Below are 24,174 nucleotides of genomic sequence, written 5' to 3'. Positions count from 1 at the left end.
CATAAAATAAAAATATCAATTAAATTTACAGAAAAATATAATCTTCATTACTAAATTTACACAATATAAAATAAATTAAAATCGGTTAAATTTACACAAATATTACCTGATTTACTAAAAAATATATATTGATATACCATATTACCTTATTAAATAAAAATATTTTGATTTTATCAAGATTTAACTTGATATGATACCATTAGAAAATAAGTGTTTATCTTTTTTTCTAGCATTACATATACATAGCTAGCAGCAAAGAGGGAAATAGAAGAGAAACAAAACTTGTGTAAGGTGAAAGGTAAAGCAATTTGGAAGAAGAAAACCATTTTGTTTATGAAGGCTTGTGCATGAAAATGAGAGAAAGGAGGCACAGAAGGAAAGGGAAAGAAGTAGAAAGTGATAATAAAGCATCAAAGAGAATCAATAGTGAAGAAGGATGTAGCAGAAGAAGCAACGATGATGATGATGATGATGTGCAGAGATTAAGTTCAACAACAAGGATTGGTCTTTTCCAACATGGTGACAAAGAAGAAGAAACAAATAAGAGAACCAAGATTGAGGAGGGAAGTGGTAATGGTAAATCAGTGTTTGAATATTTGTTGGAGGCAGTGTCCTTGTTTAGTGAAGAGGAACAAAATTCACTTGTAAACATGCATGCAAGTGTGGATGATGAGGAAGAAGAAGGTGATGAATCTGGTGAGTTGCTGCCAAAGGAATTTCAGAAAAAGATTCAGGAACTTAATGGGTGTGAGGTGAAGTTTGTGACAAAAAAGAAACTTTTTAGCACAGATTTGAACCCAAAGCATGCTCGGTTGTCTATTCCACCCACCAAGATTGCCAACAGATTTCTTTCACAGACAGAGGAGTCATCATTGGAAGAAGGTATCAGAGAAAACGGAAAGCTTGTTGGGTTGTCAGTGACTGTGTTGGATCCTTTTTTGAAAGAGTACAAGATGAGCTTGAAGAAGTGGAAAATGGAGAAAAGCAACGTCTACAACTTGACCAAGGGATGGAACCAGATTGTGCGTCACAATGATCTCCAACTCCATCAAACACTGCAACTTTGGTCCTTCAGAGTCTCCTCTCAGCTGTGTTTTGCACTTGTCAAAATCTGAAGTCATCAACACTATCATTTGATACCTGATACCCTTTATCTTTATATATATGAATGTTTCAATGCACATTAATATGCAAGCTTTATATTGCTGATAATAAGATAATCGTGTAATGTGTTCCTTTCATTTGATATGATCGTTATGTGAACAAATACATAGTTTATGAAAACATTGGAGTTTTGAAATTTATTTTATTTATTCAAATTACATTGCCTGTAAAAAAAAAGTAGGATAAGCAATGACGTTAAGTTTTTTTCTTCATCCAAAGTTCTACAAAACAACCATCATTATAAGATACACACCACAAACCAATGGCTAAAGTATGAAAAACAGCAGAATTATGATGTAGAAATAGAAAAATACCTTAATAGTTATAACACAAATGACAAGTGCGAAACTTGTGTGACGTGATCTTGACAAACTCTTAGTAATAGCAGAAAGAACACAAAATACATGGTTGCGGGTAAATAATAATTTTAAATTCTGTTATAAAAAAAATGCATATTACCTATACATAAGACCATGCTAAACTAAAAAAAGGGAATATATTTTGTTTTTTTTTATATATTTTAGTAAGAATACAATTCATTATTAAACTTAATATTATTTCAATTATTCAAAAATAACAAATAATATATATATATATATATCAAGTTAAAAGTAAAATGACATGTAAAAAAATAATCACTTATAAGAGTAAAAAAAATCGCGATTACTTAACATATTGTCACTAGAAATTTTATTATGAACGGTTCTTCATAAAACAAAATAAATTCAAAAAGAGGTAATGGGAAATAGTTATTGTCCAGGACATAGGGTTTGGTGAAGTTTTATAATTTGTTAATAGAAAGAAATAAATTTTTGTTGGAGGAAAGAAATAACAGTGGGTGTGAATGTCATGTTAAAAATTGAAGGCAACCAATACGTAATCGTGAAAAAGACTATCAATATTAAAGATGACAAACAAACATAACATCTTTATTGCATTTACATCCAAAACTTGTTTACAAGTATAAACTATTTCAATGTAAAATTTATATCCGTGAATTGTTAAAATTAAAAAGTTACTTGTATAAATTACTTTAACTTTAAACAAATCATGTTTAAAAGCAAATCAAAATAATAATTTTACTCAGATAATAGTTATAAACAATTCCAGCTATGAGGAAGAATGAATGAGCGTCAAAATACGTAAAATGAGATATTATTTAGAGTTTACATTACAATTTCAAAGTGCTTATCGGTAATTTAAATTTAACCAGATTGTGCAGAGAAAATTGGATCATTAAACACAACTCTGCTATATGAGGAAATTTAAACAACGTAATACATTCAACGTGTTTTAAAACGAATCAATTTAATATATCTTTCCTCCTGGTATTACAAATACTCCTAAAAGCATTATGCTTTAAATAATTGAGTTAAAAAATAGAAGTTTCACCTTTATCAGAATAAATTAATGACAATTACTTAAATAACCAAAATTTACACAGGCTATAGATCATGATCATATTCATATTCATCCTGAGTACACATATCACAACACCCTTGGTAACTGCCCCCTAATCTACATCATAGGTATTGCCGAAGGCTTTCTCCACTAAGAGACTCCATTTCTTGGAGAATATCCTGCGCAAGAGATTTAACTGAAATCTCCACGTCCTCAAGTAGTTCACCAAGGAAGGGGATCGTTTCAGCCAGTAAAACTAGGTATTCCTCTTTCAAGTTCTCCACAAAATATTTAACAATTCTGAGGCCCAATATCTTAGGGCGCATCTTATCACTCCGTGTCTGCATTAAAACCTGTAAAAGAACCGGAAGAAGGCAGAATGATATTCAGTTTCTTAAACAACAGCTATGGGTGGCAAATGAAATTCAATACTGGTATGCGTAGGCTACAAACATATAGCATTCTAAAGCTCTAGATGTTACTGAATACCCAAAATTAGAATAAAAAAACTAATGAGGCATGGATCCACACAACAAAAAAACTCATGAAACGAGGATGTGAGGCAACACGAGAATGTTAAGACCGTTGAAGATTATCAACAAATGGGTCAAAATCACATACATAATTATACAGCGCCAGTAGCATAAATGCTGAAGTTTGATCAAAATGGCATAATTCTGACATCTATTTACAATTAAACCTTGTTCAGCCGAAACAAAATAGCAGAAAAGCTCGAGTCTAACACGACTGGAGCCCTTATAATATGAATTCAATCAAGCATCTTTACTAAACCGTTTAACCTAGCCTAAACCGTATACTAAACTGATATCACAACCGAGTTTAGATCCACCGCTCATTAATCAGCTTTACACCTTTGCTCCAAATTCATCATCCCCTCCTCAAAAAAATAGGACATTGTGCCTTCCTAGGGGTATTAGGTGGAAATGTGGCCAAGAGACTGTTGCAGATTTATGTTTTGCAGTTGAGATGAGGAACAGGTTGATTATTTAAGGTTCTGGTTTTGAGATGGTGTTCAGATGAAGTGTTAGCGTGCTCCCCTTACAGGATATGGAAGCACAAGATTGAAAGCAGTTAAGGGTGGTTCAAGTCCTGTGACAAGTTAATCTGTGATGAAGACGCTCTTCAAGTTTGTTGTGGCTTAGGGTTATGTTGATTGGTCGTTGTTAGAATGGATTTGATCTCGCTTTTCTAGTTTGAATGGCTAGTGTTGTTAGCCCTAGTCAACCTTATTGGCTTGCAACTGAAGCAAAGCTACTTAAGTTAACGGGTAGGGGAGTGGATTTGTAAAGTTAAAAGGTCTTGTGGGCCATCTGTAGTTTACATTTTTACTATGGCCATAATCAATACAGTGTTTCTCATTAACACCTCCTCATGCGTTTCACTAAATGAAAATGAAGATAACGAATTATGAATAGTAGAAAAAAATAGAAGTCACAAATTTCACCTCATGGTTCAAAGGCTTCCACAAAAGGTCAGATCCAGCAGTCACTGCCATTTGACCGATAGACAAAACCACTAGGTCATCAACGTCCTTCACACTCGGTATATTCAAGCTGTCATCCAACAAAGTCGGTGGATCTATAACAAGTTGTGAAACAATAGGCCTCAACAACATCTGCGGCAAAGTATGATATTACAGTCAGTGAGAAATACAATCAGAAAGAATACTACCGAAGGAAGCTGAAAGGTTAAAGAATATTTTATTCCTTAAAGGAATGATAGAGAAGGGAATGAAGAAAACATGCAAAATCTTTTTAAATGAAATGGAAAATTCCCAATTAATACAAAAAATTTAAAAATATTTAAGTGGGGTGAGCTATTCAATCAAATAGATGGAAAAAAAGTCTTCACAGAACTTTTTCATAACTCAAAATCATGTTGCAACTGCTGTGTTAGATATATGTCAGATATGATATGTGATATATATTTTATACAAGATGCAATTATTCTAAAATATACAAGATACAATATGTATATACAAGATATATATATATATATATGTAGATGTTTATAAAAATTCAAAACACATAATAACCTAAAAATATAAATAGTGTAAATCTCAATCTATTTTTTGGATCATCTACAAACAGAATAGCTTCCGTTTTGGTTCATCAAGGGACAGTGCTTCAATGTGTCATTTGTAAATAATACTAAACTTTTGTAATTTTAAAAAGGCTTGATTCTTAACAGATACATAATTAAATATCCAAGACTTTTATTGGATACACATGAAGCAAGCGAGTTCTTTATATTTAAAGGATTCACTTGCCTGGAAATTTGAGGAGTCCAGAAACTTCAAGCTCCCGGTGTCATACAGGAAACACTTGTGTAAAGATGACAAGACTAGTGCCCTGAGATGCCAGCGCTTGATAGAGACGCTGCCTGTTTCTTTTATATTGCTATTTTCCAGAATCCTGGCTTTTTTCTTCTGATTCACAGCAGACACTTTCACATCTCCATCATCACAAAGATGATGAACACATCCACCAAGCAAGTGTTTGAAGTAAGGAACAAACAATGACCTACACGTAAGGATATAGCACCTTATTTGATCATTATTTCAGGAAAAAAAAAGTACCATAATAACTGAAAATACATTAATGTTTACAGGTGTATACACATTATACTCCTTCCAGTGCTTATTACAATGCACAATTTTAAAGAAATTGTTAGTTCTTTCTACAAGACAATTTATAATTTCTCTACAACTTCAAATATGTTTTCTGTATTAACCCCTATAAAAATATTATGAGTTTTGTTGTTGTGTTAATTTGGTGCATTAGTAATACTAAATTAATTGTTTTCATTGGTCTGTGCGATTATGTTAAAAAAGTCAGATATTAAGGACCAGAGGGAGTAATAATTAAGGAATCACATTGAAACTAATTCTCAATTTAATATTTCGTAACCAAATTATATAAAGGAATCTATCTCATAGATGGTTGAGATATTTACAGTAGTTTAATACACTGTTTTCCTATATACATTCATATTCCTAATTTATTACAGACAAAAAGCTAAACTCTTCTTCCGATAATAAAATAGAAACATATGCTTAAATATTTGAATAAAAACTCTAACCATACTTATTTCAAAGAACATTTTCTGAAATCAATAACTAGATAACCAAAAATAGAACATATGAACATCAACTTACCGATGGTTCTCTGTAAGCTTATTTACCATGCCATAGAAAGATATGGCCCTATCAATGCTTCCTGTACATGAATTTCCATCCACTTCAGATTCTACCCACTCAATGCTCTTTATGAGAAGAGGCTTGAACATGCTCTCCGTAAGTTTTAGGGTCAGAACAGTCAATGTGTTAAGGACACCTTTCTCAACTAAATCAATGTTTTCAATTGAAGGAGGACTTTGCCGGCGCAGATCAAGAGAAACCAAACAAATGTCAAATACCTTCCCATGAAAAGCCACAATGGATGACCTGTCCATTGTACCAATTATGATTCCCAACATTTCAAAGACAATTGTTAAGCTTTTATCCCCAGCCTCAATGGCAGCCGGGTATAATTTTAACAAAGGTGGCAGTGCAAGTCGAACCTGTAAAAAAGTAAAGTATTTGGTAAAGGAAACTCAAGAATTTTGAATCATACCACAGTTACACTATACAACATTATAACAAGCCTTACAGGAATTCTTTCAGCAAGAAGCTTTCGTACTCCATGAGCTCTAGATTCCACCTTTGCATGCATTCCTGAAACATGTTCAGGATAAAGCACCAGAAGCTCCATGATATCTACAAGGTACGGATTTAAAAATCCACCAAGCTTGTCCACCACTGCTTCCAAAGTGATAAGAACATACAAATAAGATTCAATTGAGGCTGATAAAACATCACTGGTTTTGGGTTTCATATCCAAACTAGACAATACTTGGCGAGATGACTTCATCACATTGTCCATAATCTTGGGAAGTTCTGACAATGATTTTGGCCCTAGAACATTTATCAGGGCAGCAGTTGCTCTGAGGCAGCTAGAAGTCACAGCCATGTTATGAGATACAATATATCTTGTAACAGATTGAAGGCACAGAATAAGAATGGAATTATTCGAAGGGAATATTTCAGCTACAACTTCTAAAGCAGAGATTGCTGCCATTTTCAAGGAGCTATCCGATGAATCATCAAGTACTCGAATAATTTCTACGCACAATTTATTTAGTGATTCTTGGGAAGTTTCGTTCATATGAAGCAAAAGCGAACTTGGAGTTGACCTAGAACCCTTTTTGTCTTTAAGCTTTAAACTCACATTTTTATGACTTCTTGCAGCCTCACATAACAGCCCAAGAGCCTGCAGCCCAAGAATAAAAAATATCAAACAGTTTCTCAATGACCTGCTTTCACAACACTAAAGATTATGGATTTCTATTGCGTTATCAAGGTGTGCAGGCATGAAATGCACTTTATAAAAATGCTCTATATTAAAAATATATTGATTGACATTTATGTTTTTGAAATATAAAAAACAATAATACACAGTCATATAAAAAAAACATTAAATGACCACTGTGTATATCCACCAGATTAAGGAAGCATCTTGAAAATCACTATGCCAAATAGAATATTACAAAGTACACAGACAACAACTCATGGTCTACCCTTGTATATTGTAACTATATTAAAATCATACCTTCTTCCCAACATTTTTATCTGCATTGTGGAGCAATTTAATTATGCTGTTAAAGTACACATAAGGTATCATGACTGCTGTTAGATTCCTTATAACAGCACGCATAGTTTCCTTCAACTCTTTCCTCATAATTACAGGGATGTTCAGCTGCTTTTTTCTTGCATCTACAAGTTGCAAAAGTAAAACAACCTGTTCCATAAGCTCACCCAATGCCCTCTGCAACATTCAAGAAGCCACAACATTTATTTTAATCATGAATATATTCATAATAAAAAAATGTACACAAAAAAGCATAAAACAATACTGTCATTGCCATCTCAATAAAACCAAAAACAACATATCATCATGAAACCTATAATTAAAAAAAAATATTCGCAATCACTTGCATTCTCCGCCACTCGCCAACGGCTGTTCCTCTCCGTTCTTTTATGTTTATTCCTAGCTGCCTTGTTTTATAATGGCATGAAGCAGTGAAGGTTCAGTAACACAAAGGATTTCCTTAGGATAGTTTATTAGTTGTTTTATGCATGAGCATTTTATGAATTATGAACCTGTTTCATATATTAGTTGATTTACAATTTTTTGTCTTCTTTCCATCATCTTACAATCCTTGAGTTTAACAAAATTGGACACAAGTAACATAAAGACTTTGCCATATAGAACTAAACAAAAACATTAAGAATCATATAACTATCATGCAGCATGGATCTGATGTGTATTTAACCTGAATGACAGCGGCATCTTCTCTTGATTCCAACTTAAACACAAACTCCGGATCTTGCAACTTTTGCAAAGAAAATTGCATTACAATAAATAATTCCAGGAACTGTGTCTGGTCACCATCTCTATTTCCCCTCTGTTCAAGCAGCATGACTAGAGAAGGAAGCCAAATCATACTCGTAAATTGTTCACAAATTTGCACAGCAAATTTATATTCCCACTCCCCAGTATAAAATGTTAAATCATCTGCTGTCTCAACATTAAGGAAACAATTGGATTTCTTTGAAATTAATGAATGGAAAAGTAGGATAAGCAATGACGCTAAGCTTTTCCCCTCACCCAAAGTTCTGCAAAACAGCCATCATTATAAGTTGCACACCACAAACCAATGGCTGAAGTATGAAAAACAGCAGAATCATGATGTGGAAATAGAAAAATACCTTAATAGATATAACACAAATGACAGCCTTCTGTGTTCAACAATTTCAGGAAATATTTCCATGAAAACCTGAAAGGAAAAAATACATCAAATTAAAAGGTTGATCTGAACAATTCTTTCTATCAAGCAACAGAAGAGCCATGACATCCCAAAATCATTTCCAAGAAAAATTGACCTTCAGTAGTTTCTCCATATCATCTGTCTTGGAAAGCCAACAAGGAACAATTGCAGATATAAGATCCTCAAATACAATCCTTGAATGGTCGTCAATCTACAGGCACATAAAAAGAGAAATGGTGACACCAGATTTCCTACACTGAATTAATTATTAATCATCCTTACTAAATTGAACTGTGAAGAATTTTTCTCTTAAACATAGTAGCTAAACACTAGTTATCAATCAAATCCTATATGGTGACTGAAAAACAATTATTTTAGAAATGCTGTTTTAAATTTAAACCAATAATTGCTGACCAGTGATGCATGAAGGAAACTAAGGAATGACAGAAATGCCTATATAGGTTTCGATACCATATTAAATTTCATCTTAAAACCAGATGACATTAAGCGAAGTTGTTCAAAAACCCAAGTAATTGAGATAGTAAATTGAAGAATTTACAACAAGCATGGACAAATAAAAAGAGAAAGATATAATAAGGTATTCTACCCAAATATCATCCATCCCAACAGGGTAGAAAAGGATATAATAAGCTATTCAACCCAAAGAATGCCTAAGCAAAGAACAGAAAACTCTATATTAACAAACCTGAGCGACGGCGGCTTCTCCGATAACTACTAGAATATCAAGCATATACTCCAAAATTTGTTCTTGACAAACTCTAGTAATAGCAGAAAGAACAGAAAATACATGGTTGCGGGTGATAACAACATTGGAGTTCTGGGCACACTCTATCAGTAGCTTGATGTTAATTTCACTTTTAATCTTTTCCTGTCAACAATGGTAAAATTTCATATAACGATATACCCAAAATAGTGATGAAGTAGTCTAATTAATTTATCACACATAATAAATTTCCAAGCTTCACAATTAAGAAGCATACATTCGGCGGGGCAATGCTTTTAAGAGAAATAATTATATCCTCCAGGATTATCAACAGAGTTTGTTGAATGTGATATATTGTGCTATTGTTGGCTTCAGAAGGACTTGACTGTTGGCTTAACCTTCGCACGGGGATAAAGGACTCATTCATGCATTCTTCTGAAAATACCTTGCTAAGAAGCTTAAATAAGGGTCCAATCAGTAAATGCCTGCAATAATCAAATTGAAAATTTAGGACAATTTTGGCAGTACCAATAACATAATGTATCGTTTGGATTCAGAATTAACCAAATCACCTGTTTGTTATGTCCTTCTTCAATAGCAAAACATCAAGAAGAGAACTAAGGATATATACTGGATTATCTCTTCTGCATATGTTATTAGAAGGATCTTCAGCATTTTGATGTCCAAACAATTTTTGTTTCTTCACAACCTTTTCATTTGAAGAACTAACTATAAAACTCTTTGGTGCAAGTATGAGATCAAGCATGTAGCCAACAGTTGAGAAATTAATCTGCAATTCCAACATATACCCAATTATTCTCAACTCAACTACATTTATTTTCTCCCTATTGTGGAAAAATTAATTGGAAGAATCCCCCCACTGCATTAAAAAGAAACAACATAACAACAACAAAGTTTATGCCAACTAGGTGAGGTAGGACATCAAAAAGAAGCCTAACACAAAAATAAATAAATAACATTTATAGTGCAAAACAACCAGCTGACCCAAAAGGCTATGGCCATTGACAAAATGAAATTTACAGTTTTAAAATTTTGCCTCAGGTTACCACCATATTACTATTTAAGATTTTGTAAAAGAAACTCTACTTATTCATTTAAAAAAAAAACCACAATTAATTGACAATATTAATGATGTTAAATAGAATGTGAAAAAACATTTGTATGTACTCAATCATCTGCATACGTCATCTGCATACACACAGGAGCTCAAACATGCTCTAACTGAGTGTTTTCAATTTTTGTTTAAATCTTCGTATCATTTTGTTAACCATCACATTTAATTTTAAGAAACAGTTCAGAAGTGAAAACTCACTGTGGAGAAGCACTAATTAGTCATTAGGATTTGTTCAAGCAAAAAGTAATAACAGATAGATCTCAAAGTGAAGGGTTGCCAGGACCAATAGTCTAGGAAGAAAATGTCACAATCTGATTAGGAAGGAATGGAAATACTGCCTATCAGGAAGCAAAAACTTGTGTGGTTCACTAGCACTGGCCCCCACCCAAAGGGAAAGTCCAGATAAAATAATACTAATAGATTAAGTTCTTTGCAAATAAACACTAAAGAAATCCTACACTCCAGAAAAATACATAAAAAAGGAACTGACCAAAACAACACTTGGCTAATAACATTTTATAATGAGAAAGAAACTCACATCTATGCGCATTATAGCCTCTTTAGTTGCACGTTGTACATCACCATTATCATTACGCCACAGAAATACAAGCTCGCAAAACAAATTCTCCTGGAAGGCATAAGAAAAAAAAAGTAGAAGTTAGGTCTTGGTAGGGGCTACATTGGAGATTTTTTATCATTTATACAAAAAAGCAGACTATTACAAATATTTTAACGCATAAAGCCAAGAAAATGCAGCAATCATTATATCAACTCATCAATTATCATGAATGACAATAACAAACAATATAAATAGATATGATGCCAATGAAACCTTGACTTCATTCTTCAACTCCACATAGAATTTATTGTTGAGTTTGTTCAAAACAGTGATACAAGGCTTTACACAGGCAGGGTCATCCATATTCAAGCCCCCAAACTGAAATGTCAAGAGAATGAAATCAGAAAATTCAAAATAACAATACATGATATTGGAAAAATATACATTAAGTATCTCACCCGCAATACTTTCAGTAAAAGATCTTGTAGATCTTTTCCACCAGAGGAAGATGACATAACACAGCTCTACAAACAAAGTGAAACAAGTTCACACTTAATCTCAGAATAAAGGTTCCATCACCTAAAACTAAGAACAAAACACATACCTCAAGCAAAAGGCATGTTATCTGAATTTCATTGTCTGACAAATTTGGACAAGACAGACTGAGCTCTTCATAGTATTGCTTGAGAAAAGTGAGCAATAAAGAACCAACTTCTGGAACATGCATAAGGGCATTCCCAATTCCTCTGAACAAGGATAAAACCATTAGCTGCAGGGAACATCAACAAATAAGTTACTTCCTTACAGTCTCAGGAGGATTGCATAAAAACCCACATGCAACACTGTTAATCTGAACTGAACATAAGAAACCTTAATCTGTATCACTATCTCTATAACTATAAGAAAAATAGCAAAATAGAAGAGTGAAGACATCAAACCTTTCCGTAGTTAGAAAGTTTCAGAGTGGAACCCAAAATGAAGCCAATAATTTTTATTTTCGTAGCCTGATCAAACCTGTAAATGGAATAAAGGATCTCGGAAATTAGTAGAAATGAACATTGAACATTGTTTACAAATATAAAAATTGAAATTACCAACAGGCAAGATCAAAAGGTCAAAGACGGAGAAAGCTACAAGATGACTCACAGAAATTTACATAAAACAAAGACCATACAAAACTGAATATTCCTAAATGGCTAAACCTATTGTATCCCCCCTTCATCTCAATAAAGACAAAACAGCAGCTTAAACGCCTCAAAAAAGATATTGAACACAATCTGAAACATGGAACAGAATGTAAACAAATAAACAAAAAGAAAAACACTATTGTAAATCACATCAGATATGTGACTGTACATCTGTGAAGTGGAGCAATTTACACCTAATCATCTGTCAAAAATCATCATTTAGATTTTAAAAAGGAAAAGGGACAAGGGACAGATATTTCAAATGTTGTTTTCCAAATTTAAAAAGATCAAGGAAATTCCCACACAAAAAGAAAGCATGGACAGATATTTCATAAGCAGAAGCTAAAGCAATGACTATAACATGTTGTTTTAAAGTAATAAAGTGAAGCTTGAAAAGAGAATTTCGTTAATGACATGAAAATACCTTTTTTCAACATTTTGAGGTACCAAAATGTTTTTATGCTCCAAGCTGTTTGGAGAAGATGAGCTCAAAGTGGATGCGAATAATGAAGGAAGAAATTTCTTGTCGGACAATATGAATGTTTTCAGCTGACTCATCAATGACAGAAGCTCACCCACCAAATGGAACCATGAGGCATTGTTCCCTGTTCTTATCAGTTTTAGATACTTATAAAGTACTAAGGTGAAAATAATAAAGCATTGAAGACTACATATTACCATTTTTCTTGCCAACATGCTCAAAATGACACCACAATGTATGCAATGAATCAATACAGTCCATGGCAGCAACCCTTATATTCTGGAAGAAATTAAAAGATGCAAAGAAATTATCAGCAGCCAACAACATTCCCAGAATTTTTTTTTTAAAAAGAGCAAAACCATGAATAAAAATAACATGAGATACATTGACAAGAAGACGATTTGCCAACAATTACAAATTGGCAGTATACAGAAAAGAAGGGAAAAAATACCAAGTTTAAAGAATAAAGCTAACAAAGATTCATACCTGATTATCACTCGCTAAAGGAACAAGAACAGAAGGGAATTCAGCTAAAAGTCCAAGTTTCCATCTATCTGGTCCCAGGCTACAAAGAAATGCATGGCATTGAAGACTTTCAACCTGGATTGCAGCAGGAACACCTGCAAAATGGAAGATTCAACCAAAAAATGATGCCGATTGGAACTTATATGACTTCTGAACTATAAAACGTTACCTACAGAATACATACATGGTTTGGAAATATGAATTCAAGCCACCATGATTTCAATAACATCCACAGAAAAAATAACAAAACTAATAACACAATTGCATTTGCATAGATGGAAAAACAGTAACTTTGGTTGGGCTTATATGTAGTAATTCAAAAAATATTAATGCTTTGGACTAGAATCAGACATACAAAGATATACACAAGCTCTTTTAGTGTGAGATAAGCCTCATTGACTTGACCAATATCTTTCAGTTTTGACAAAAAAAAACTAGAATCAACATGTATACAAGAATCAATGCATCTTAAATTGTACTGTCGTAAACTGTTTGGACAGTGGATATGTTTGCAATGTTAATGAATACCAATCCGTTGGGTGAAAAATACACTCCAGCACATACACAACAGCCGGATAAAAATTGTCCAACAAAATAAAATAAGTGTATACCTTCCTCTGTGAAAAACTTAGAAAAGAGACAGGAAGGAGATATTCTGCACTGCAATGCTAAGTGATTGAGGTGTTTACGGAATGCATGCTTCAATTTTGAGGAGACAAAAAATACAAACAGATCCCTTGTCTTGCTGACCCACTTATCACCATCATTCTGCAATTTATGAAAGGTTCATTCATCCAATCAGTGATGAAAGACGAGTCTAGCAACAAATTCCAAGAAGGAAACGAGATTCATAAGACAAATTGATTAGAGGATTACAAAACGGTAAAGGAAATTCTAATCACCAGAATGTCAGAAGGTGTTACTGATAATAGTAGTTCTAACAGCCTCCAAAATATGCAAATCATAACCTTCACATTTATAGGCCTTAGATTGGCATACAAAAGATGTTTTAAGAAATCCTTGTACTCCCACTCTAGCATTTCAGAATTGAACTGCAAAACAATCCCAATACCCAACAATTGAAACAGTAACAAATAAAAATTAGCTTATCAACACAGAAAAACAAGACAACTAATGAACTAAAAAAACCTGCACGATAGTAAATATTTTGTACCTCATCCAATTCGACATCAGCAGTTACTGAAGTTTCCCACTGAGCCTTTAGAATAGGAAATAGGCATTCAAATAGTGCACAAATGTCTTCTTCATCTTTGATCACAAGAAAAAAGTCAATTACTTACGATTTTTTGACAGACATCTAATAGCCCAAACATTATTTTTTCAACAATTCAGCAATATAATATATTTACGTAGTTATAAACTGTGAAAAAATGTGTAGACAGTAAGCATAACTATGAAATTACTTGATCTCAAAAGGTAACAATACAATGCTATTTATTTAAAGGAAAAATGAAATCCTAATAAAAAGAAATAAATCTCCTGAAAAAAATCCACAGACATACTCTAAATCTGGAGCAAATATACCAAATAAACTCCTGATCCCAATCCCTTCTCTTTATGGATTTCTTACAAACAAATCTATATTTATTCTACAGTAAATGTGCAATATTTATGTCCACATTTCAATATGAACTATTTCTGAAAAGATGTAGTTCAAAAAAAGAAGAGGAAAGCAAACCTTTTGGTTTTATACAAAGAGACTGCAAGACAACAAAAAGGAAGAGTGCCTTTGACAACTCCAAATCACTGCAGCATTCTACAAACCAAATAACATGCTCTTCAGGGTGGACCAAGAAATTTTCAGCCATTTTATTGACAATCGTCAAGTTAATTGAAGATAAACTTCCAGGTATCGATGCCTGCAATTTTACTTCCAAGAATCAGCACAGTGAAAGGTGATTGACAATTTCTTCTGAAAAACATATTCAGGAGTCGTTGTGCTTACTGATGAACAACTAATGACTTTGATAAAAAAAACCTGCTATATACATACTAGTGTTCGATTTGATTTAGTAATCTGAATTTGTCCAACATTCTCTGTATTTTTTATTTTTTTTGTTTCATTTATATCAGATTCAAATCTAATTTATTTTTTATTCCTGCAATAAAGGGATCTTGAAAGTTGTAATTACTCCCTTCAACTACTGCACCATTATAAATAAAGTTAAGGAACCTTTCTGCTTCACAATATTGAGTGTTTTTCAAGTACTAGTAAGTAACATATCATGTTCATGTCCTAGACACTTTGGCCAATCCTACAGATCTTGAGTTTGACAAGCTTGCCTTTTTTGACAGAGATATAAATTTCTTTGTACTTTGAGCTATACAATAAATATATATTAAGAGCACAATAGTTCAAAAACAGATACTTACCCCTTCTCCGGACAAAGCCATGGAAATATTCTTATAAAGTGGCCAGTTTATTTTGTTCAATAGTCCCAAAGCCTTTACACTCAAGCTCTGTGTCTGTGCAAGGCAAAACAAGTGGTTGTTTGATCATCACAAAGACAATAATATAAAAAAACAATTAAGTAAGAAGAACCAAGACCAAAATATAATAATAAAATTTATCCAAAATACAAAATATTAAATCCAAATTTAGCCACTACCTGTGGTAGAACGAGGAGTAATGGAAAAATCATAGCAGCAACGTTCTTCAAGTAATCAGTATGATCATTGAAGAAGGAGATAGCCTTCTTTAAACAAGTGACCGCAACTTCACCATTTAGACTATTGATGTCATCATAACCTACAAGAAAATGCAGTGCATAAAAGATGCAGCGGAGAATGAGCACCATTTGAACAAGTTGTATTCCCATTATTTAATCCCCCCCGGCAACTCTGGCTAGATTCATCATCCTTTAATCGATCTCTAATAGGGAATCAAGCACAAGACCATTTCTTTAAAGAATATCAAAACACAAACATCAATGTGTAGCTAAATTCATCCATATCCATGACAGAACCGGAATAAGTTTACTTGACAAAGACAGGAAACAAGAAGCTGTAATTTTCTGAAGACAAATATACTCCAGTAACAGTAGAACAGCAACACTTTATACACACAGAACATGTTTTGATAAGCCAGAGCCCACCATCCAATGCTAAGCTTCCATTTTTCTATTTTAAAATTTAATACATACATTATCCAATTAAAGCCTTCTTTATAATTGACGGTACAATCTAAGATGAGCATTGACAGCCCTAATCATAAAACTTCAAAAAGAAGCGTATGACCAAAGGCTATAACTATCCAGTCATCATAAAGGAAAAGAATATTCTGATTCAAAAAAACATAAAAATGCACAACCAAACACCATTCAACAAAGAAATGGACAAGAATAAGATCAATGAACAAATCAATCCCATAATAGACACACATTGGAAAAACACTAAAGAGACTTAAACATTTATAAGACAATATTTATGTTCTCTGCACATAACCCCACAACTAACATTCATAAATCAACATCCCTCAAGAATGAACTCAAAGAACTAAATCCTTTTCACAATATATCAATAAGTCAACTCACGCTGCAATTCATTGTAGTGCAGAGCTACAATATAACAAACAAATAAGATGAACTTCAACATAATTATTTATAATATACCACCAATTACCTGAAAGCAGTTTGTCCATGCATCTTCTCAGCACATTCAGTAATGCATCAAGAAGCTTACAAGAATCAATTACATTTGGCAAGCCTTCGACACATAAAGCTGCTTGAACAACTGTTAGTTCTTTATCATCTAGAAGTTTTAATATGGCCTCTTGGATGTTTATAAGATTCTGATAAACAAGATGTGTGCCAGGGTTAGTCAAAAGTCAAAGATTAGAATACAGAAAGACAGCATCTACACATCCTAGCAAGATCTTTGACCATATTATAAATTTTTCCCCAAGAAAATGATATCAACTCATAATTTCATTCATAATTAGCATAAACCATGATGATAATCAGTTGATGCATAGCTTATTGATATAATTGAATATGGCAGACCAAGTACTAATTAATAAACTACTCAAAGCAACCACCACCAGACCTTTGGACTGGTACCAATGGTGAACTTCTTACTAGCATTTTGTGTTTGTAAACATACATCGAAAGATGATACAATAACTTTTTAGCATTTTCTCCCATCGCATTTTCTTTGGACAGACTAGTACCCTTGGTTTTGAACATGGGTCGCATCAGCTTACAGAAGAGTTTCCTTTGAGTTTGAACAGATTTGTACGGATACCAGGTTTACACAAGTTGTTTAGTCTTTGATTTCAGCTAAGCCTTTATACCAGGCTCCAGGTAGCTTTAGAGGTATATATACTCCTCCCACCTTGTACACCTAATCTTTCAAATTAAATATTCTAACAAAATCAACTATACCCGCACCAAAACCAGTGACCTTAGAACTTCCTTATAAACAAAGGTCTATTAGATCACTAATGTACCTCAGTTCAAATCATTCAAAATGGAACTTGTATCTATTAGAATAAATTTCTAAATAAACTAGTATTTGAAAGCAACATTTGTTACCTCAACCATGTCCTACAAAAAAAATCAAATAAAAGTAATAAGCCACCAGCATCAGAAATTACAAGTACAAGTACTGTACATGAGGAGGAATCAATTTACAACTGTTCTGGTTCAAAGTTTTAAATGCTTCAAACCAAAGCATTCAAGATAAGTCTCTTTGTTCATAGTGAGATATGTGTTTTATAAGCCCTATTTAGTTTTCTATCATCCTCTGAATCTTAACTAATATTATCTAATCTTTAAAGTTTGTATCTTCCTCAACTAGTTTCAAGTACAACCAGTAGATATCCCTTTATTCTTGACTAAGATTTTGGGTAGTTTCATTGAATCTCTCTATTAATGATTAATAAGCCAACCAGTGGATACCCTTTATTCTTAGCTAAGATTTTGCATAGTTCTATTGAATCTCTCTGTTAATGATTGATTGGTCATATAACCAACTTTAGATAAGTTACATTTCCTCTTAATAGTTTATCAGACTAACTAACAGTACAACAACTTGTAAATTACACTTTCTCTTGCATCGTTACAAAATTTATTTTTTGTTGAAACAACAATTGAATTATAATTATACATTACCAAAATTTATCTATGTCAAATTGTAAAATAAGCACGATAAGAAGAAAATTAACGGTTTATATTTCCAAAGTATATATTAAATTAATTTTAAAGTATATCAATGATGTATCCAATAACTTCGATTAACCTAAAATAGTGAGATAAAATTATGCAGTAAAATGTTATTAAATGGTGAGAGAATGGGTGTAACTTATACCAAACAATTCCTCCTTGGGCTCCTTGGGCCGTTTTATTGGTAAGAGGAAACAAAATATATCGACACCAAATTTTCTTTACAAAAATATATACAAACAAAGGAGGAAACAGAATTTAATGTTCTTTAAACATTTTCATAAATGAAAAATACAAATTAAGGGAAACATAAGGTTTTTCGAAGGATGGGAAAATAAGCAGAGCAACAATACCTCTGAACCAACCGCCTTGGTTTTCAAGATAACAGAGTAATCTAACTCAAGCAGTGTAGCACGACGAACATCAGCCTATACCATATCAAACAAGAATTGTGAAGCTCTTACAATGAACAAAAAATGTATCATTATTGTGCATAAGAATACACGCATAGATTTATATAAACCAGATATTCAATAGCAGAGCAATAGGTGATACCTTCGGATGATACAGGCCAAACCAAACTTTTGTGTCCGAGATATCAAGTCCAGAATCCAAATTTCCATCTAACAACTTACACAAAATCTTATACAATGAATCACCTTTTTTGGAATGCGCTTTGTTTTCCTGTTAAACATATTCAAAGTTGAAGACATTATATAGACTATCTGACAATGCATGAGAACAAAAAAACAGAAAATTCATCAGCATGCCTGAAGGAAATGATGAACTGCACCGCGTAATTCGGAAGGGTACTTTGTATTTAAAGTAATCAGTATCTTCTTTGCCCAGCCAGCTAATCAAAATTTAACAAACCAACATTATGAGAAATAACCTAAGCAGCAAACGTTAACTGACTAGTTGTAGATTTCTATTAAAAAACATAAAAGAGCTAAATGATTAAAACAAAACATTATAACAAAATCAAAATATACACTGACTTTGAAAACATTACATCCACACACATTACTGTTTTAATGTTTGTTATTTAACTAGTTCATAACTTGATTAGTGGGTTATTTAAGATAAATCATAAACCATACACTATGATACACAATTAGATGATATCCAGTTCAGTAGTTGGTTATTTAACTGATTTAATTCTTTTCAACACTCAAACTTGGCTAAAATAGAGTTAAGTGTCAACATGGATTGTTGCCAGCATTGATGTATTGAACAGTAGTATCCATGTTCTTTCATTGTCTGAGGGTTTCCTTATAAATCCATACATGCTATTCAAAGGTGAAAGCAATGTTGTTGAAGGCATTAGACTTCAAAGTCAAATTCTAATTTTCTTTCCCATGTTTCATACAGGGTAAAACTATTAAAGAATGGACTAAGATTCCCTAATAACGGCATCTTTTAAATAATGATTCACTCTCAGTAAGAATTATTATTAGCTCAACCTTATGAATTAGAACAAGATATATAATATGGGGTACCTATAAGAACTAAGTAAAGAACTCTCTACAACTCAAAAAGAGATGTACCTGACATGGAAGAAGTTGAGTCACCAACTTTTTGAGATAATTTTACACAAGTTGAAAGAATCATTGTGACCACATGATAAACAAAACTGTTTATGGGGACAATTTCTATCAAGGATAGCAAAGTCCGCTGACAATTTTCATCAGAACTGCAAATGCGTAATTGTTATAATCAACACAAGACACAAGCTTCTATAAAATATGACTTGAAGCATATTTGCCCAGAAAGACAATTATACAATAATCACCTGCAGTCAATCAGGGAATCCAAAAGCACACGAAGAAACCTTTCAATATTGAACTCCTTAGATAATTCTAATAAAACCCCTGCCATGTCCCTATATAATTAAAAGGGATTAAATAAACGATAAATATAAGTAAAGAAAAGAGAACAGTTCAAGCACAGTGATTATGTAAAAGTTGAGCAGTTCAAGTAAGACTACCTTATTTTATTTAAAATCTCCAAGGCCTTCGTTGGGAGTATTTCAACATTTTGAGACTAAGAAAATTCAAACATAACAAGTTAAAATAAAAATATAGTGAGCTTCAGAAATAGATATTGCTTTGTGAAAGGAAATTGGATAAATAATATTAACCACACAAAAAATGATCAATGCCTCTGTTTAAACTCTATGCAAACATACAGGATTACACTAGTACCTGAACAAGATTGATTAAGGTAATAAGGGACAATCGAAACCAATAGATATCTGTCATCTCTATAGCCTCCCCACGAGCAACCTCGGCAACTGAACGTATCAAACTATTCAAAAGCTTGGGAGCTAATGCAGCTTTGTTTCCAAGCAAACCAATGATCATCAAAGAACCAGCCTGCATATGAGGAAAATTTGACAAGACAATTGTTTGAGAAGGTACCAAGAAACATTGATAAAAAAATTGTTAGAATATGTCAAATATTTCACCATATCTTAGATTAAGTTTTAGGATTAGTTTCCCAATATCTCATAATATCTTAAGATTATTCCATAATTAATGTAAAAAAGAGTTAAAGTTTTTTATTTTAAGAACATACCATGACATTGCAAATCATTATAATTATAATCAGTATAATATCATTCGAAGTCTTTATATTCTCTTCATTACCTCCCTTTAACACCTAAAACCCAACAATTTCAACAGATAAAATAAACCCTCAAAATGAGGTCCCGCACACATATAATATAATCACAGTGTATGATTGTGCTAACACACAGTGGCACAGTTCCCTCAACTTGTGTGTTCTAGAAACGGATCATTAAGGTCCTTCTTTGCCACTCAGGCGCAAGTTAATTTTAAGGGAGTCTCCATCGCAAGTATAAATATGGATTAGAGATTGGAAGGCCTTTTTATTATACCTCTTTTATTTGTGCTTTGAATGAAAAATAAAGGATATCTATAACTATTTAGCATTCAATCTTCACACAGCCTGACCATGAAACATGACTTATCAGATTAAAGCCATATAATTTTTCGCAAACAAAATAAAAAAAGCCTGCCTATCCAATAAAGGAAAGGTACAAATACTAAAACTTAAAACAACAACCAAGCTTCATCCAACAAGCCAGGGTCAGCCACTATGGTATTGTATTATTGTATGACATTACTATTCTACAGTGCAGGGGTTTTTGAAAAGTAAAGGGTCAGATACGAAATAAAGCTATGATAGCAATTGCTAGAACATATCATATAGATTATAACATGAGCTTGTTTGAGCATAGTCTACATTTATGGAAACATATTATATTATAAAGAATGTACGAAATAGTGTAAGACAAAGAAACAGTGAATAACATTTGTTAACAAAGAGGTTTAGGCCCAATTGTACAAAATTAGAAACGCTACAAGACTATTCTTATTAGTAATAAGTAATATTGCACTAGAGGATATTTCAGAACAGAAGAACAAATTCTTTTCACAAAGTCTACCATTGGCAAGTAATTACATTTCCCACTAATGAGAAAATAATCACAAAATATATAACAGTATGATGTCTAACTATAATCAGCTCAAAAATTTATATGTACAGGGATAATTTCCTTGGAAACTAACCTTGTGATCTGAAACCCCATTACTGCCAGGCTGAATACCAGAGACCACAAAAGGAAGTATCCTCTTCACAAGATCATCGTTTACAGTCACAACAGTACCCAAGACCTCAACAAAAACAGCAGTACAAAAGCCAATAAAAAGCTTTGAAGGTTGAGACTTTTTAGACGGAGAAGATGCCTGTAAACCAAATGTTTCGATATGTAATTATTTGATTCTAGTAGACCGCTTCCATATTCACAACTAAACACACAAAAATTACTTACATAGTTGCATAGAGCATCTAATATGCCCTTATCACGGATGCACTGCTGCACTATGACCATCCTAGGTGGCGGTGCACCAGAGGCTTTAACACCATCAAGAAACCCCCATTTAGTATTCCTTTTACAGAAATTAAGAGAGACATCAGAAGCCAAACTGGTAGTTCACATCAGAAGCCATAAAAGTAGTTCACATCACAAGCAAACCAAAAACACAATCATATCTTTCTAACCTTGTATCAAGTATCTGTACTATTCGAACAAATGGATGTGTGTCGTGGTACGGCAAAGAACACAAAATCAAATCCTCATTGTTGTATACATGAATCCTAAAACTCAAAACAGACAACATCAAAAATCACCAAAAAAGGTAAAGGAGGCAGGGCCAAAATGTGATTATCAGCACAACACCTCGAAGAAGAACACAGTCCATAACACTCTGTTCAAGTAAAATATCAAGTAAAGTATCGAAATCAAATAAAGTACTCACTTGTGTCTACGTATCAAGTACTCGAGCGTTGTAAGAGCAGGCCGAAGAAGAAAATAACCAGAAAGCAATCTTAAGTACGAAGCAATGGAGACATTAAGTTGATTGTTCTGTTCTATTCCCATCAACTCTCTATCCAACTCCTTACTCCTGTGGCTAAACAAATCGTTCTTATAGTTCCTGAATCGCTCATCCTTGCCAATAAGAATCTCTAATCCTGAAGCAGCGCAACACGTAACCAAACATAAAGCAAAATCAATACAAAAACAGAATATAAAGTAGCAACACTCTTCGTAAGTTCCATTCATCACGATTAACATATCGCAAAACTAGTTGGATTATCTGAATTGCTCAGTTGCACCAGCTTAGTTGAAACGCGTAAAATGAGAAGCTAGTTGAGAAGATTGACCTTCAAGAGCGATGGAGAAAAGAGCTTCTATATCGATGTCAGCGGCTTCTTTGGGATCGAACAATATTGAAGGACGAGTGAATGGCCTCTTGAGAGGCTCCGAGTCCGCTTTCGCGAAGGACCTTATAGTTTCTAATTGCGAGGCTAAGGAGGTAGCCATTGTTAGGGTTTCGCACCAAAACGAAGCTTAAACGGTTTTGGTTTTGGTTTTGGTTCTTCTGGTTATGCTTCTTCTCCTTCTTCTCTTCAGAGGAACGAAATTAAAACAGGGAAAGCGAAGAAAGTATTATATTCGTGGCTTTCGCGCTGAGCTGCGCTTAGTTAGGGTTTAGGGTTTTTGTGTTTCGAACCGCCAACGTCCCCTCCCAAGCGACGTCGTTCCACTCGTTCAGTCAAGATTTAAATAAAAATAATGTTAAATTTGTTATTTGCACAGGCATTTATTTTATAATGCTATTTTATTTAATTCTAGTATTTCAGTTGTTCATATATAATAATTAAAATCAATTATGGAATTATTACCATATTTTTTTAAAATGATATATAGATATACTAACATTGTAAATGCAAAAAAAAGGGTCATCTAATGTATATTTTATATTCTTGCCTAAGAATACCTTTTAAGAATTTGAACTTTTATTGATGAAAATATTATATGATTTTCAGTTATTTAAAATATTTAGAAAACTATATTATTTATTACTTGTATATTTTAATTAAATTACTTAGAATAACTGGATTCTGGTTTCACTTAATATCATCCATCTTACTTTTTGAAGGTTTTCAACCGCGAATTCATACAAAAAAATATTATAAAAGATAAAAAAAAAATATATATATATACACAAAATATACAAATAACTCATAAAAAACAAACTACAAATGGTATCAATAATTATTTTCAACCATAAATCTCGATAAAAAAAATACTTAAATAAAACAAAAGACAATTTTAGTTTTAAGGTTCATAACTACCTCTCTTTATTATCTATAAAATGGGAAGAAATAAAACATTTATGAGATTTATATAATTTTTTCATTTTCTTAATTTTCATTTTCTTTGTCTCTTCTTCATCCAAGCTAAACAATACATCGGTGTATACTAAAAACTGAGCTCAAGAAAAAACAAATTATACACGTGTCATATAAAGGTACCCAATTTTTGTTTGTTCTGTAT

At 32.8% G+C, this 24,174-nt stretch overlaps 1 protein-coding gene across 1 annotated transcript; it reads right to left on the bottom strand.

Annotated features, from left to right (window-relative positions):
• Window positions 1-2,546: 2,546 nt before the first annotated feature.
• Window positions 2,547-23,391, bottom strand: LOC137823695 (ARM repeat superfamily protein). Its single transcript, XM_068628921.2, has 39 exons — window positions 22,998-23,391; window positions 22,592-22,805; window positions 22,335-22,430; window positions 22,105-22,222; window positions 21,842-22,018; window positions 20,453-20,623; window positions 20,236-20,291; window positions 20,041-20,130; window positions 19,796-19,941; window positions 19,019-19,101; window positions 18,804-18,932; window positions 18,602-18,676; window positions 16,708-16,876; window positions 15,696-15,835; window positions 15,460-15,552; window positions 14,765-14,945; window positions 14,240-14,334; window positions 13,968-14,117; window positions 13,677-13,833; window positions 13,027-13,160; window positions 12,738-12,819; window positions 12,484-12,664; window positions 11,811-11,886; window positions 11,477-11,641; window positions 11,331-11,396; window positions 11,146-11,250; window positions 10,852-10,941; window positions 9,751-9,968; window positions 9,456-9,663; window positions 9,161-9,343; window positions 8,570-8,665; window positions 8,396-8,463; window positions 7,960-8,302; window positions 7,236-7,451; window positions 6,237-6,896; window positions 5,744-6,147; window positions 4,856-5,108; window positions 4,031-4,201; window positions 2,547-2,918 (listed from the first exon to the last, which is right to left on the bottom strand). Exons 1-39 carry the CDS (start codon window positions 23,155-23,157, stop codon window positions 2,688-2,690), a joined length of 6,450 nt encoding a protein of 2,149 aa, XP_068485022.2. The 5' UTR covers window positions 23,158-23,391; the 3' UTR covers window positions 2,547-2,687.
• Between the last annotated feature and the right edge of the window lie 783 nt (window positions 23,392-24,174).

Source organism: Phaseolus vulgaris, chromosome 8, assembly GCF_051622355.1.
Source record: "Phaseolus vulgaris cultivar YP4 chromosome 8, ASM5162235v1, whole genome shotgun sequence".
Classification (NCBI taxonomy): Eukaryota; Viridiplantae; Streptophyta; class Magnoliopsida; order Fabales; family Fabaceae; genus Phaseolus; species Phaseolus vulgaris.
The sequence above is the reverse complement of the archived record's forward strand: the minus strand, read 5'-3'. Positions and strand labels throughout refer to the sequence as shown.

Coding starts and splice junctions, on each gene's coding strand:
- LOC137823695 (XM_068628921.2), bottom strand. CDS start 23,157: ATGGCTACCTCCTTAGCCTCGCAATTAGAAACTATAAGGTCCTTCGCG. Junction 22,019..22,104: donor TAGATGCTCTATGCAACTAT/GTAAGTAATTTT, acceptor TTTGGTTTACAG/GCATCTTCTCCGTCTAAAAA. Junction 9,664..9,750: donor AAGAAGGACATAACAAACAG/GTGATTTGGTTA, acceptor TGATTATTGCAG/GCATTTACTGATTGGACCCT.